Source organism: Entelurus aequoreus, linkage group LG11 (genome assembly GCF_033978785.1).
Source record: "Entelurus aequoreus isolate RoL-2023_Sb linkage group LG11, RoL_Eaeq_v1.1, whole genome shotgun sequence".
In the NCBI taxonomy this organism is placed as follows: Eukaryota; Metazoa; Chordata; class Actinopteri; order Syngnathiformes; family Syngnathidae; genus Entelurus; species Entelurus aequoreus.
The window spans coordinates 75539102-75555078 of NC_084741.1; the positions used below are offsets into that span (position 1 = coordinate 75539102).

The 15977-nt window shown below is 34.0% G+C and overlaps 1 protein-coding gene across 2 annotated transcripts in view; it reads left to right on the forward strand.

Annotated features, from left to right (window-relative positions):
- Window positions 1-11667, forward strand: part of LOC133660476 (uncharacterized) — a 57417-nt gene extending 45750 nt beyond the window's left edge. For both annotated transcript variants that reach the window (XM_062064002.1, XM_062064003.1), the window contains 3 exons: window positions 3911-3997; window positions 6909-6962; window positions 8983-11667. In XM_062064002.1, coding sequence (XP_061919986.1) covers window positions 3911-3997; window positions 6909-6962; window positions 8983-9245 — 404 coding nt within the window. In that variant the 3' untranslated portion in view covers window positions 9246-11667. The remainder of the gene's footprint in view (window positions 1-3910; window positions 3998-6908; window positions 6963-8982) is intronic.
- Window positions 11668-15977: the final 4310 nt, after the last annotated feature.

Below are 15977 nucleotides of genomic sequence, written 5' to 3' on the forward strand. Positions count from 1 at the left end.
ATCATTTAAGGGAAGAATGTAATACAAAATATCAATACAAAGTGTCAAGACAGAAAAAACTCTCTGCTGCTGCAGCAACAGAGATACAGTCTATAGGTCCCTAAGATATATAGATATCTAATGTATTCATACATTGTTTATGTAGGATATACACATGTATATATAACCTAATCATATTGTTTCTTGAACTTAAAAATAGCTGTCCGTTTTTTTCCCCCTTCTCTGGGATTATATTCCCAGTTTTGATCTCGGACGTCTGGTCACTTATAGCATATGAGAATATTCTATTACTGTTAAGCAAACAATGAATAATAAAACACGCCAAAGCATGTGAAAATGCTGCGTCTACTAATGAGATGTCTATGACTGACTCCATGCGCTCTGAATACGCACTGCTGATTGGCTGTTACATGGCTCTAAACACGCACCGTTGATTGGCTGTTACATGCGCTCTAAATACGCACTGCTGATTGGCTGTTACATGCGCGCTGAATACGCACTGCTGATTGGCTGTTACCGCTCTGCGTGTAACCAATCAGATGGTTCTGTGGGTGGGACAATGCTGGGTGCTGCAGAGACGTACTGACAGAGGCAGAGGCAGAACTAAGCGGAGCAGCTTGTTAAGACTTTAGTTTAGGCTGTGGCTCTTTGTTAAGGCGGCCGCGGGAAACCCTGTGTAGGATTTTACAGGATTCATGTATTGTGAAAAAATATTGTGTGAAAAAAGTTTTCTTTGTAAAAGAATTATGCACTATAGTAATATTTACAATATTCTTTTACAGAAACAAAAGCACTATCAAACAAAAACGTTTTGCACAAGGGCACTTGAATATGGACAACATACGAAACAGTATTTCAAATCAGATCAGAGAAATTGACAGCTAATATTAGCTACAGTCCTACAGCAACACAAGAACTCTCAGGAGATGTCTGAAGCTTCCATCTATTCAAGCATACACCTCCCCCGAATCTGAACATTCGAGTAATCCACCACATTCCCGTGTAATGGCTGCATTTACAAAATAAATTGTCAGTTGTTGAGTGGTAATTTTTAAACGGACAGCCTTTTGGCTGCCTTCTGTGAATTGCAGGGGGAGTACTAAAACCCTGGGAGTTCTAGTCTTAATGAAAATAGATGTTTTTTGGTCAAAATATAACAGTTTATTTTGTTATTTCTTGCTTAAAGTATTCAACAAATAAGAAACTTTCCATCGGATATAAATCCAAAACTTTCAGGGGTTTTTTAAATAAATTGTACACGTACACAAACATATATATAAACATAAGTACATGTATTAATATATATACACATATATGTATATATATGTGCCAGTAAAAAGTAATCCAATAATGGCCCCAAAGTGACAGTTTTGACACACCTGAGCGAAGCAGTTAAATATATTTCAAGCAACATATTAGTATTTATGTCATTTTTGCCACACTCAAAACCTCCACTTTTTTCTTGTAACCATTACAAGTTGTTGTGCGTCATCTTGACTGTCAGCGTGTCCCGAGTAGTCCTTCTCCTCGTATATTTTTCCAAAAAGACTTTGGACATTCCCTGCCATAAAGTCAATAAATAGGATAACACCATCTAAAGTATGAGCCCTTGGCTTTGTGTCGCCCTAAACAAAATGTCGCCTGTGGCCCCACTTCAATCTCCAATATTACTTACTTATGATTATTAATATTGTTATGCTCCTAAAGGGCCCCACCCCACTATAAAGCTAACATACATACACACGGTCAGTATGTTTACATGTGCTAAAAGTTAAAAGCAGCTTTTTAAAACAAGTGCAAAAAACTTATTTATATTATTGACCATGTTATCATATCTATATCATGATTGAAAACCAGTTCCATCTTGCATTTATACACTCCCATCGTTCCACACACATGTGATAACCAGGAAGTACAGTAGATGATGCACTCCATGATCAGAAAGTACAGTATTCACATGTTTATGTCTTTGTTTCTGTCAAGACCGGAACAGGACTCTGGACACAGATGCAGGAGTTTGACAACAAATATTTATTATAAACAAGGGAAAGGGTCAAAAAGAGAAGAAACTTAACAGGCTACCAAAAGCCGAGCTTATCAAATCTCTAAACTAACAAAATCTCAATGAACTCAAAACGCTCCAGCTGCGGAGGGAAAAAGGTTGCAAAGAGAACAATATGCAAAAACAACAAAAGGCGCTCCAAGGGAGGCAATTCTAAACAACTAATCTTACCTGACAAAAAGGGTACAAAGAACGTGGCAATGACTGTGAACATGGACCGCTGGAGGTTCGCACAAAACATACGATATCACTCTGGCACAGGACAGAAGGAAGACGAGCCATTTATACACATGAGGGTGGATGACACAGGTGGACACAATCAGGCAATCAGGAGAGACAGACCAGTGAAACAGGAGGAAGGGCAAGTGACCTGAAACGAGAGGGAGAGTTAACCTTTCAAAATAAAACAGGAAATGACAAGACAACATGAAACCAGACAAAACCCAGACAAGACTTCACCCAGGTGTGACAGTTTCTTCAGTAATATTTTTCATCAAGCATCAGAACCAAAGCTGTCACCCTAAAAATATCCATAATTCCCCTAAATGATTTGGATTGAATAGAAGGAGGATGATCTACAAGTTTTAGAAGGTGTGTGCCAAAAAGATGCAGCTTTAGTAAAACACTAAGCATCATGTAGCAGTATTGCTAAGTGCTAAACAAGATATACAAACTGTAATAGAACAATCACTTACTGTACAATTTCTGCTCTCAGTGGGATAAAGACTGTTGGGATGTTTATATCTTTCAGCACAAGACTTGCGTTCCCCGTTAATAGATGATTAATTCATCACAATTCTCACTACTCAGGTAAAAAATGTTGGGAGCAAACAAGTGTTTGTCTCGTCACAGGGCTATAAATTGGATGTAATTTTATATATATATATATATTTTTTATTTTTTTTAAATTGGATGTCAAAGTTGACCAACTTATGGGTTTATGTCCAGAACCTTCTACTATCCAAGTGAGAGGGATGATTTATATTCTAGAATTAATTTTTACCATCTCAGAGGCGATGCAGCAGCTCATCGGCTCTGCCCGTCAGTAGCTGCAGTAGCTGCATTTCATCCATAATTAAGGTGCCGTGTTACTAAAAGTAGTTCTTCAGGGTTAGCGCTTATTATAACAGTGATGCTAATACTTGGTTAATATTTAGGTCACAAAATGATAAAATAATAACAAATACAAATATATATATTTACTCTAAATATGTATATATTTTTGTTTATTATTTTACTATAAAGTCCTCTAAAAATATCTATAAATCACCAACATATATATGTGTGTATATACAGTATGTATAGGTATATTTATGTATATGTATGTGTGTATGAATGTAAATATGTATACAGTATATATATAAATGTGTGTATGTATATATGTGTGTTTATATATGTATACATATATGTAAGTGTGTATGTATATATGTATATATATATGCATATATACATATATACATACACACTTACATATGTATGTATGTATATATATATATATATATATATATATATATATATATATATATATATATATATATATGTATGTATGTATGTATGTATATATATATACATACATACATACATACATACATACATACATACATACATACATACATACATATATATATATATATATATATATATATATATATATATATATATATATATATATATATATATATATATATATATATATATATATATATATATATATATATATATATATATATATATATATATATATATATATATACATTTCAATTAAAATTACTGCAGATTGTTAAGTATGCAAGTTGTCCTGTACTAAATATATGTAATTGCTAAATTTCCTTCTTCATATTTTTGCAGATGCCCAGTGCACAGACAGTGCACCGGCCGGTGGCGCAGATGGCGTCAGTACGAAGTCAAGCGTTGACAACGATAATTCAAGCAAAGGTAGTACTCGTGTCATCGTCGCCACTCTAACCTAGACCACCAATGGGGGTGTGATAGGAAAGTGCACTATATCACAGTACTACATGTTATTTGTACACATTAATATGTAGGAATGTCCAAATGTTAGGACACGCCCCCTATGGGCTTTGTTGAAAATGCTTTGGAAGTTTTGGCATCATTAAACAAACGGTGAAGGACTTACGGACATTATTATAATATTGTGAGAAAAAAAACTATTTTAAAAGAATTGTGTAGAAATGGGTATGCCATTTTACTTGATTAAAGTAAAAAAATATTTTTTTTAATTGCAAAATTGTGAGAAAACGTTTTGATAATATAACTTTTAGGAATAATGTGAAATGTTCTTTTATTTTACACGACACAATTTTGTAAATTTTAGAAGATTAAAGTCAAATATATTTTGAAAAAAAAGTATTTTTTAAGTTAGTAATATTGTGAGAAAAAACGTCATTGAACAAGAATTTTGTCGGAATATTTGAGAAAAAAAATTAAAGTTTTACAAGAAAAAGTATGCCATTTTACAAGATTCCTGTGAAAAAGTTTGTTTTTTGTTTTTTTTTTAGAAATTGCAATATTGTGAGAACATTTTTATTTTACAAGAGTTGTGTAGAAATATTTAAGAAACTTACAAAAAAAAAAGAATTCAAGAAATAGGTATGCCATTGTTACATTATTAAAGTCTGATATATTGTGGGGAAAAGTCATATTTTTAAAAAAATTATAATAATTTTGATACAATAACTTTTAGGAATAATCTGAATTTTTGTTTTATTTTACAAGACAAAATGATGTAATTCTACAAGATTAAAGTGAAATATATTATGAAAAAAGTATTTTTTTAAGTTAGTAATATTGTACTGTGAATTTTTTTTGGGGGGGATGCCATATTGTAAGAAAAATAACTTATTTTACAAGAGTTGTGTAGAAATATTTTAAGAAAGAAATATTTTAGGAAACATTTTCTAATTTGTTTCAATGAATAGGTATGCCATTTTACATTATTGAAGTCAAATAAATAAAGTCATATTAAAAAAAAAAAAGTTGCAATATTGTGCTAAAACGTTTTGATACAATAACTTTTAGAAATAATCTGAATTTTTGTTTTATTTTACAAGACAAAAGTATGTAATTCTACAAGATTAAAGTCAAATATATTATGAAAAAAGTATTTTTTTTAAATTAGTAATATTGTACTGTGAATTTTTTTTGGGGGGGGGATGCATTATTGTAAGAAAAGACAATTATGTAATTATACAATATTAAAGTCATATATAATAAGAAAAAAGTTAACATTTTACAAGAAAAGAATATGCCATTTTACATGATTAATGTCGTATAAATAGTGTGGAAAAAAGTCAAGATTAAAGTCAAATATTATATGAAAAAAATATTTTTTTAAATTAGTAATATTGTACTGTGATTTTTTTATTTTTTTTTTAGAAAAATGCAATATTGTAAGAAAAATTTTTTATTTTACAAGTGTTGTGTAGAAATATTTTTAAGAAAGAAATATTTTAGAAAAAAAAAGTAATTTGTTTCAATAAACAGGTATGCCACTTTACATTATTGAAGTCATATTTCGTGGGGAAAAAAGTCATATTAAAAAAAAAGTTGCAATATTGTGAGAAAACTTTTTGATACAATAACTTTTAGGAATAATTTGAATTTTTGTTTTAATTTACAAGACACAATTATGTAATTGTACAATATTGGGTTGAGTTTTTTCTCGCCCTGATGTGGGATCTGATTTGGATTGAATATAAGGAGGATGATCTACAAGTTTTAGAAGGTGTGTGCTAAAAAGATGCAGCTTTAGTAAAACACTAAGCATCATGTAGCAGTATTGCTAAGTGCTAAACAAGATATACAAACTGTAATAGAACAATCACTCACTGTACCATGTCTGCTCTAAGTGGGATAAAGACTGTTGGGATGTGTATATCTTTCAGCACAAGACTTGCGTTCCCCGTTAATAGATGATTAATTAATCACAATTCTCACTACTCAGGTAAAAAATACTGGGAGCAAAAAAGTGTTTGTCTCGTCACAGGGCTATAAATTGGATGTAATTTTATTTTATTTTTTTATTTTTTTATTTTTTTTAATTGGATGTCAAAATTGACCAACTTATGGGTTTATGTCCAGAACCTTCTACTATCCAAGTGAGAGGGATGATGTATATTCTAGAATAAATTTTTACCATCTCAGAGGCGATGCAGCAGCTCATCGGCTCTGCCTGTCAGTAGCTGCAGTAGCTGCATTTCATCCATAATTAAGGTGCCGTGTTACTAAAAGTAGTTCTTCAGGGTTAGCGCTTATAATAACAGTGATGCTAATACTTGGTTAATATTTAGGTCACAAAATGATAAAATAATAACAAATACAAATATATATATTTACTCTAAATATGTATATATTTTTGTTTATTATTTTAATATAAAGTCCTCTACAAATATCTATAAATCACCAACATATATATGTGTGTATATACAGTATGTATAGGTATATTTATATATATGTAAATATGTATATATATATATACATTTTTGTATGTATATATGTGTGTGTATATATGTATATATATATGCATATATATATATATATATATATATATATATATATATATATATATATATACATATATACATATATATATACATATATATATGTACATATATATATACATATATATATACATATATACACATATATATATATATATATATATATATATATATATATATATATATATATATATATATATATATATATATATATATATATATATACATATACATTTAAATTAAAATTACTGCAGATTGTTAAGTATGCAAGTTGTCATGTACTAAATATATGTAATTGCTAAATTTCCGTCTTCATATTTTTGCAGATGCCCAGTCCACGGACAGTGCAGGACGCCCGGACGAAGGCGCAGAAGGCAAAGGTAGTACTTGTGTCATCGTCACCACTCTAACCTAGACCACCAATGGGGGTGTGATAGGAAAGTGCACTAAAGTTAAAAAGTACCAATGATTGTCACACACACACTAGGTGTGGTGAAATTTGTCCTCTGCATTTGACCCATCCCTATATCACAGTACTACATGTTATTTGTACACATTAATATGTAGGAATGTCCAAATGTTAGGACACGCCCCCTATGGGCTTTGTTGAAAATGTTTTGGAAGTTTTAGCATCATTAAACAAACGGTGAAGGATTTACGGACATTTTTATAATATTGTGAGAAAAAAAACTATTTTAAAAGTATTGTGTAGAAATGGGTATGTCATTTTACTTGATTAAAGTAAAAAATATATTTTTTTTTTGTTGCAAAATTGTGAGAAAACGTTTTGATAAAATAACTTTTAGGAATAATGTGAAATGTTCTTTTATTTTACACGACACAATTTTGTAATTTTTAGAAGATTAAAGTCAAATATATTTTGAAAAAAAAGTATTTTTTAAAGTTAGTAATATTGTGAGAAAAAAAGTTGGCATTGTACAATAATTTTGTCGGAATATTTTGAGAAAAAAATTTAATATTTTACAAGAAAAAGTATGCCATTTTACAGGATTCCTGTGAAAAATAATTATTATTTTTTTTTTTTTAGAAATTGCAATATTGTGAGAAAATTTTTATTTTACAAGATTTGTGTAGAACTATTTTAAGAAACTTAAAAAAAGAATTCAAGAAATAGGTATGCCATTGGTACATTATTAAAGTCTGATATATTGTGGGGAAAAGTCATATTTAAAAAAAATTATAATAATTTTGATACAATAACTTTTAGGAATAATCAGAATTTTTGTTTTATTTCACAAGACAACATTATGTAATTCTACAAGATTAAAGTCAAATATATTATAAAAAAGGTATTTTTTTAAGTTAGTAATATTGTACTGTGAATTTCTTTTTTTGGGGGGGGGGAATAAATTATTGTAAGAAAAAAAACGTATTTTACAAGCGTTGTGTAGAAATATTTTAAGAAAGAAATATTTTAGGAAACATTTTCTAATTTGTTTCAATAAATAGGTATGCCATTTTACATTATTGAAGTCAAATAAATAAAGTCATATTAAAAAAAAAAAGTTGCAATATTGTGAGAAAACGTTTTGATACAATAACTTTTAGGAATAATCTGAATTTTTGTTTTATTTTACAAGCTACAATTATGTAATTGTACAATATTAAAGTCATATATAATAAGAAAAAAAGTTAAAATGGACAAAGTTTTTCGGTAAGTATAATCCCAGCTCCCATTCGAAAGTTATCTTGCCGTCTGAGATGTGTTGTATCCGAAATAGCTGCAATCGCGCATTTTCTTCTATTAAGGTATTCATGTGTGTTTTCCACAAGCGTCTGTTCATGTAGAAGAATGAGAAACACGGGCATGTCTAGATGACTCACCTCCATCTTTCCAGTGGTTAGCTCCGGTTGTTATAAAGCTAGCTGTGGCGCGTTCTTTCTGACGTCGCTTCCTGTGTGGGGCGCGGTCTTTCTGACTTCACATCCTCTCCGAACTCAGTTTGTAAACGATCAATGAGTCCATACAAAGCTAAGAGCCGGAGATTCAAGAAATACACAGCGCACTTATTACCCTTGTAAAAAATTATCCAAGAAGGGGAATTTTAAACGATGGTTTAGTGTGGCTTAGGCTAAATAATTATTTGTTTAAGGGGTTATCCAGCTTAATGTAGACCGGGCCTAAAACCCTGGGAGTTGTAGTCTTAATGAAAATAGATGTTTTTGGTGAAAATGTCAAAGAAAACTTCAATTATAACATGACCGTTTATTTTGTTATTTCCTGCTTAAAGTAATCAACAAATAAGAAACTTTCCATCAGATTTAAATCCACAACTTTCAGGTTTTTTTTTTAAAATAAATTTGTTGTACACCTGGACTTATTGGACATGTAAAGAAGGTGCTAACTTGTCTTATTTTGTCTCATTTCTTCTTCTTCAGAACTGCACTTTGTGGATAAACACAAGAAGGAGCTTATCAAGAGAGTGACCAACGTTGATTCCATTCTGGATCAACTCCAGGAAAAGGAAGTCATCAAGACTGAAGTCTACACAGTGATCCTGAGGGCGACCGTCAGCCAACAAAAGATGAGGGAAATCTACTTGCAGGCTCTCCAGTCCGGCAACAAGGCCAAGGACGTCTTCTTGGAAATCCTGGAGGAGGAGGAGCCTTTGCTGGTGGAAGACCTCAGGCAGAACAAGTAGCGCCAGCTACCAGTTCCTGTGGTATTGCTAAGCAACGTCTTATCTGCTCTCTCTTTTAGAACCGATCTGTCTCTCCTCTGATCATTTTATACAGCGACTAACTACAGTAGTACTTCAACTCGCGAGCTCAAATGTTTCTACCATCCAGATTCCAAACAACGGAATCTTAAATCAGCGTCGCCCAGTGAAATTAACTTAAACCAAATTCATCTGTGTTTGTTCCTCGCGAAATTCCAACATCTAACACGCCTTTTAAAAAAGAAAACCAACTTTTGGATAATAATCATTGTATGAGAACCAAAACAATAGTAGTTTTGTGAATGTAAAATTGTACATTATCACTTGGGCTTCACTTGACTGATGTGGACTTTGGACTGCTGTGGACTTTGGACTGCTTCTCCACAGTGTAACAATGGACAATTGGTATTGTTCGTGTTGCACACCTACGTATTTAGGTGACGGATCGCAGAGGTCAAAGGCAACAAGAAGTGATATGTATGTCTACCTGGGGCCCGGCGAGCAAGGCACGAACGTTCCCACTTCCGGTGGTCAGGGGGCAGGATTGTGTCGATCTCTAGACAGTACCTACTTCAAAAAGTGGAGGCTCGTAACTCAAAAGAGCTGAGAGAGCTTGTATATTAGAATATTGGTAAGTTGAAGTACTACTGTACTACTAATGCTAGATAGAAACGGGTATTTATCGCTCTTTTTAGAACTTCCACTTTCGTGTTTTATGCGCCACTTACTTTAACACGGAGTCTTAAAGTGTTTTAATCTTGCCTGTCAACCTTACCGTTTTTGCTGGGAAATCCTGTTTGTGTCCTTCATTCCGTTCCCGTTTCCTTACTTCAGGGATGCCAACTGCTGCATGGGTCAGCTGGAGAGGGTCAGAGCCATGTATAGCGAGAGTAAGGTCAACTGGGTTTCCAAGTTGGTAGCAAACATGGCGCTCTGTAGTCACGTGAGGGGCTTTTGACCAATCATTCAGGAGATCCTCTGGCCATACTAACACGTTCACAGGTTGCTATGCTACCTTCTTTGAAACCGCGTTGGCCATACTCTCTGGAGTGGATAGTGCAGTGGTTAGCAACACTTTCTTGTAACACAATGGATCTGACTGAAAGTCTGCCACGTGTTTTTTAATTGATTTAACAGCTTTTTTGTGATGAAAATGAAAATCCCTTATTTTTATCCATTTTCCAGAGAAATTTCCCATGTTTTGAAATGCAAATGTTGTCAGGGATGGCTTTAACTTGCATTGCTTTGCTTAATAATTACAATGATATTTCTTAACGCAGGGGTGTCCAAACTACGGCCCGACGTCTTCAAATTGGCTCGTGAGACGGAAGCTTGCCCGCAGGGAGAATGCATTCATTTTAAAAGTCTAAAATTTTAAAATGAATGTCAATGACCTTTAATTATGCACTGAATCCGCAGCATTTATTTATATGACCCAATGACTCATGTTGGAAAAAAAAATCCAACCAACACAAAATGTCAACAGACATTGTCACTGAACTTTGTGGATAAAATAAAGTGCATTCACCATAAAAAATTTCCAAATTACATCCATTACACACTTATCCATGTTTGCCGCATTTTAGCTGCTTGATATTTCTGATTGCAAAACTTTAAGGAGTTCGTCACAGATGTAAACAAGGTAGGAGTCGAACTTTCCCATACTTTAAATATCCAATTAAATTAATTAAATATCCATTATATTATTATAATATATGCACATATAAATGTATAGGGTATATATATATACAATATATATATATCAATCAATTTTCAATCAATTATATTTTATATAGCGCTTTTCTCTAGTGACTCAAAGCGCTTTACATAGTGAAACCCAATATCTAAGTTACATTTAAACCAGTGTGGGTGGCACTGAGAGCAGGTGGGTAAAGTGTCTTGCCCAAGGACACAACGGCAGTGACTAGGATGGCGGAAGCGGGGATCGAACCTGCAACTCTCAAGTTGCTGGCACGGCCGCTCTACCAACCGAGCTATACCGCCCCATATTATATATATATAATATATATAATATAAATGATAATGATAAATGGGTTGTACTTGTATAGCGCTTTTCTACCTTCAAGGTACTCAAAGCGCTTTGACAGTATTTCCACATTTACCCATTCACACACACATTCACACACTGATGGCGGGAGCTGCCATGCAAGGCGCTAACCAGCAGCCATCAGAGGCAAAGGGTGAAGTGTCTTGCCCAAGGACACAACGGACGTGACTAGGAAGGTAGAAGGTGGGAATTGAACCCCAGTAACCAGCAACACTCCGATTGCTGGCCCAGCCACTCTACCAACTTCGCCACGCCGTCCCTATAATATATATATTATATATATATATATATATATATATATATATATGTGTGGAGAGAGAGAGAGAAAGCCTATACACACACACACACACACATATATATATATATATATATATATATATATATATATATATATATATATATATAGTATATTTAGAGAGCGCCTATACACACACACATATACAGTATATATATATATATATATATATAATTTGTTTCCGCACAATGCAACCCCCACGTCAAAAAGTTTGGACACCCCTGTGTTAACGCATTTACACCTTACTTAATTCTCTGCCAGATGCAACAAATCATTTTTGTACGTATGAAAAATCTTACTTTTATAGGTCCTAGTTTATAGTATACCATAAATTGATTAACGTGGACCCCGACTTAAACAAGTTGAAAAACTTATTCGAGTGTTACCATTTAGTGGTCAATTGTACGGAATATGTACTGTACTGTGCAGTCTACTAATAAAAGTTTCAATCAATCAATCCTAATGTGGGAGTTGTGTACAACTATCAGGTATTACTGGTTGCATGTGAATCTGTACATTAAATTGATTCTTTGTGATCTTAAAGGGGTCCTACCGTGAAAAAACAATTTTCCTTACCTATCGGTACTCGCTGCTGCTGTGCATTTGGGATCTGTGTAAGTCCCGGAGATTTGAAATCAAAGCGTGGGGTCATTGCGGAGATATTTACAAAAACAATCTTTCCTTCCTGCTTCCTCCAAACGGTCCGTTTAGAATATGCACAATTATTGATGTCACCAACTGGGAAGATCGTCAGCGGATTATCTGTATATGGTGTAAACCTACCCAGACTGCCTTGCGCGTGTACGCCATTTTTAGTTTATGCGCGCGCATCTGTAGTTTAGACCAGTGTTTTTCAACCTTTTTTGAGCCAAGGCACCTTTTTTTTAAATTTCAAAACATCCCACTAGAGAAAATGTTAACAAATGACACTCAGTAGCGTATATTGACCATATATGACGCAATTCTTCGATATGAATTGAAACCATAACCACTAATGCACCTCTAATTCTCAAAGTAGGCCTACACAGCTCGTGTAAAACTGGAGCCTCCGTGTTTTACACGAGGACCACTTTATTTCTTTTTCTTTTCAAAACCGCCGCTCCACTACAACGTGTCACCACTTCCGCTCTTAGCTCCTTCAAAATAAGAGCTCAAGGTATATATTGTATAACAGCTTATAACAGGAACTTAACATCACAAAGAGGCAAGCCCATAAAAATAGGTTACACAATTATTATCAGGGGCGAATTCAGACTATATTGAGGTGGAGAGTACAGAGGGGAACAATCAGTAATTCAAAAAACAAAGGAAAGGGCCTTCTTCTATATGTAGACCAAAGGTGTCAAACTAATTTTTAGATTGTGGGCCACATGGAGAAAAATCTACTCCCAAGTGGGCCGGACTGGTAAAATCACGGCACGATAACTTAAAAATAAAGACAACTTCAGATTGTTTTCTTTGTTTAAAAATAGAACAAGCACATGCTGAAAATGTACAAATCATAATGTTGTTGGGGTTTTGTTACACTTACATGTTGCGGTTAATAGCATTCTATATTTATTTGTCGTTATTTATGCTTTCTGAATAAATTATGTGATAATGTTCATCAGTCAACTCATTGGTGTTAATTTTCAATCTATCATGATAAAAAAAATTATATCAAAATCAAATTACAGGATGTTATTTATGTACTTTGTTCATTTTCCTCGATTGGTGCACTAACATCATGTGTTTTTTGTTGTTGTTTTTTTACATATGTAGCATAATCTACAAAGATACAAAGAATTGCTATTGCGACATCTAGTGGAAACATTTAGAACAGCGGTTTCTTTCATTAAAAAATTTCAGCTCAGTTTTATACTTCGCAAACTCATCCCGCGGGCCGGACACAACCTGCTCAGGCCCGCGGGCTGTACGTTTGACACCCTTGATGTCGACAAATAGGTGCTAATGATTATTTTTTAATGAATCATACAGAAAACAATTATGTATTTATCACACGCATAAAATGCCAAATTCATGTGATATACAAACGTTTGTAGTTAAACATGTTCAAATTGCATGAAACTCTCATGCACAGTTCCGATATAACTAATGAAACGAATTAACAGAGCTGCCTCTCCTGTTAGAGCAGGGGTGTCAAAGTCAAGGCCCGTGGGCCAGATCTGGCCCGCAAATGAATTATCTATGGCCCCCGGGATGATATTTGATTAGTATTAGTACGGGCCCGCAGGCCACAGCCGCCTGCTGCTGTTTTGCACGCACCAATACTCCATCAGTGTTTACGCTAGGAATTTTCAAAATGGGGTCCCGGGGACCCCATCGAGTCTTAAAAATAGGGTCCCAGAGTAAATTGTTTGTGTCCCACTTTTTTGTAACCGTTTTGAAAACAAATCAGAAATGTATGCATTATCCTGTTATATCTCACATTCTATATTGTGTTTTGGAAATAGATTGTCATAAATGTATTTAACTTGAATTAACATTAAAAAAATAATAATGCAAAAGAAATCACACTTTTATGCATATGTAAATGTATTCAGTTATAAACCGTCATTCACTTTCTTTTTTCCTTCATGGATCCAAAGACATGCACCTGGGGATAGGTTGATTGGCAACACTAAATTGGCCCTAGTGTGTGAATGTGAGTGTGAATGTTTATCTGTGTTCGCCCTGCGATGAGGTGGCGACTTGTCCAGGGTGTACCCCGCCTTCCGCCCGAATGCAGCTGAGATAGGCTCCAGCGACCCCAAAAGGGACAAGCGGTAGAAAATGGATGGATGGATGGATGGATCTAAACTTTACCGCTGCCTGTATTTTTTTCTATATTTTTATTGTAATATTTTCAGAATGTGTTTGTTCTATTTTTGGCAATAAGTAAGACAAAGAAAACAATCTGAAGTTGTCTTTATTTTTTTTAGTTTGAATGCCTTAATTTTAATAGTCCGGCCCGCGTGTGCACATATTTTCCTCCATGCGGCCCCTGAACTCAAATGAGTTTGACACCCCTGTGTTAGAGAAATGTCTATAAAGTGAAATAGTGTCAAAAATACTCTGTGAATATGTATTGTCCTGATTCAGTATTTGAGCTTAACAGTGTAGAACGTCAATACAGAGTTTGAACCTAGAAGACCATTTTTTTTTCTGCAGAGAAAATGTATTAAAAAACATTGCAGATATTCTTTCTCAAGTGTAAATATTTCTGTGTAATTCAAAGCATTACAGAAAGTGAGTTTTAAAGGGGAACCGCACTTTATTGGAGTTTTGCCTATCGTTCACAATCCTTTTGGGAGACAAGAAGACAAAAGGTTGGGTTTTTTTGCATTCTACAGGCATGTCATTTTTCCGTCTATAGTCGGAAATCCGTCTTTTTTATCTCTGTAAAAAAAAATTTTTTTTAATTCCGACCTACAATGTGTGTTAAAATCTTGATCCGTCTCTTTGCCATACCTGCCAACAACTACGGTTTTCCGGTAATGAGTACGGTTTTTGATAATCCAGTTCAGTTCAGTGGTGAAAACTACAGTTTTCCATTAAAAACGATTAACTTAAAAATCTAAGCTACGTAGCAAAGCAACTCCACGGGCAGGGGACAAAATATAAAGGAAACATCAATGATGATTGGTTGGTTTACGTATAAGAAAATCCACGATTGGTTGGTTTGTTTACTATGATGATTCACGATTGGTTAAGATTAGGGAAAAACATTATGGACAGGCCAATCAGAGGCAAGGTAGGGCAGGTCTTCGAACCAGGAAGGGAAATCACAACAGACACGCACATCCCAAATGACAGTGAGAGAGTCGGAAAAGAGAAGAGGGAATATTCAAGCGGGCAATTTATATATTAAAACAACTAGTGGAAGATGGCAGAGGGATTCTCTTCCTTAGATTTTTCTTTTAGCGATGTAGACGACGTCCAGGAAACCCACAATGCGTCAACTTGGCCACATTTAGACAGATGTATTCGTCTGGATAAAACAATGCCCAAATCATTCATTTTAGTTGTTTACCATTCAAGCACAAATCAAAATCTCGACGTGGAAGACGTGGAATACACATTTAAAGGCCTACTGAAACCCTCTACTACCGACCACGCAGTCTGATAGTTTATATATCAATGATGAAATCTTAACATTGCAACACATGCCAATACGGCCGGGTTAACTTATAAAGTGCAATTTTAAATTTCCCGCGAAACTTCCGGTTGAAAACGTCTATGTATGATGACGTATGCACGTGACGTCAATCGTTTAAACGGACGTATTCGGACACCGTTGTATCACAATACAAAAAGCTCTGTTTTCATCGCAAAATTCCACAGTATTCTGGACAGCTGTGTTGGTGAATCT